Genomic DNA, 1372 nt, shown 5'->3' on the forward strand with positions numbered 1-1372 from the left:
CCAAAAAAAAAGTAAAACCAAAGCAGTTGATCTGGTTGCAGATGTCCCCACTTCCTGCATGGGGTTGGACTGGGTGAGTTTTGAAGGTCCCTTCAGCCCAAACCAGTCTGTGATTCTATGACTTAGTTGAGCTAGTGAGATTTAAAAATAAAGACACCAGCGCATTCTAACAGTCTGATGTCAGAGGGGTCAGTAATCATAAAACAAACAGAAAAGAAAAGTTGTAAAAAAATGCTGAATTTCCCCACTATCCTGCCACTGCAGTGCTACGGTGAACTGCCCAGATGCATTTCTTCACTTTCTCACTTTGGTAGAAAACTTCCTATCTCAGACCTCCGCTAAAACCAGTGGAACAATTTCAGTGTTTTTAAGCCTGACCCTATTTCATGAAATAAGATAAAATAATTTCTTTATATTTTTGGAAGTCTAAATGTCTTCAGAAAAAGAACACGGTCTCACTGCAATCATCAACTCCCATCATAAGTTCCTGAAAATATTTACAATACACCCTTCAGAGCGAACATCAGAAAATCCTCCCAAACAGAGACTGAAAAGTGGTGTACGGCACAAATCTGCTCAATCGTTCCTAATTAGCAGGTTGGGAAGGCAGTTATAAAATAAAAACACAGTGACTGCCACTTACAACTCTCAGTTCCGGGTGGGTAACGCTGACTGAGACGAACTCCATGAACTTTGCAAACCCTTCATTTAACCACAGGTCGTTCCACCACTCCATGGTCACCAGGTTACCAAACCACTGCGGAAATAAAGACCAAGCTCCTGAAACTAAATACGCAATGTACCACAAAGGCTGCTGCTGACCTGTGTGCAGCTGCATTCTGAGGAACCTCTTTTCCGGTGACACAGCCTGCTCTGGCCTCCTCTCACTGCCTTTCTCACTTCAGTGGCAGAAGGCTGAAACACTGGTTCCCCCTCACCTTCCACGAATCCTTGTGAAGAAGCCACGTGGCAGGAGAGACACACACAGAACAGTTAACCCTTCCAAACCTTCCTGTGGTCCACATGAGAGGCTCCTCCTGGAGGAGACCCAGCCAGCTCCATTTCACTCCCACCTCTGGCCCAGGCTATGTCAGTCAGCACCTCTGCAACTAAGCCTATTTAAGGGGGGAAACGCTTTCTGTTTTTCAGAGCTCTCTTTTGTTTTCAGAGATGATAGGACAGAAGAACAGGGAACCAGCCATGCAGCCACCAAAGGACACAGGAGAAGTTTGCTGGAATACACGCCAGTACAGGTGAGATTCCTTCTGTGGTCCATGGCAAGTGGACTTCTAAGCCCTGGAAGCAGACCTCTCGCGTGGACTGGAGGTGTTCAAGCTGAACTGTCTCCTTGGGGCGGGGGGGGGGGGGGGGG

General features: G+C 46.9%; 1 protein-coding gene across 1 annotated transcript in view; it reads right to left on the reverse strand.

The window, feature by feature from the left end:
• The window catches only part of ERAP1 (endoplasmic reticulum aminopeptidase 1), a gene marked incomplete at its 5' end in the record, with an annotated part of 12401 nt that overhangs the window by 9053 nt on the left and 1976 nt on the right, over positions 1 to 1372 (reverse strand). Inside the window, one exon of the mRNA XM_010144479.1 lies at positions 644 to 757. Coding sequence (XP_010142781.1) covers positions 644 to 757 — 114 coding nt within the window. The remainder of the gene's footprint in view (positions 1 to 643; positions 758 to 1372) is intronic.

This window comes from Buceros rhinoceros, unplaced genomic scaffold (genome assembly GCF_000710305.1).
Source record: "Buceros rhinoceros silvestris isolate BGI_N320 unplaced genomic scaffold, ASM71030v1 scaffold11630, whole genome shotgun sequence".
In the NCBI taxonomy this organism is placed as follows: Eukaryota; Metazoa; Chordata; class Aves; order Bucerotiformes; family Bucerotidae; genus Buceros; species Buceros rhinoceros.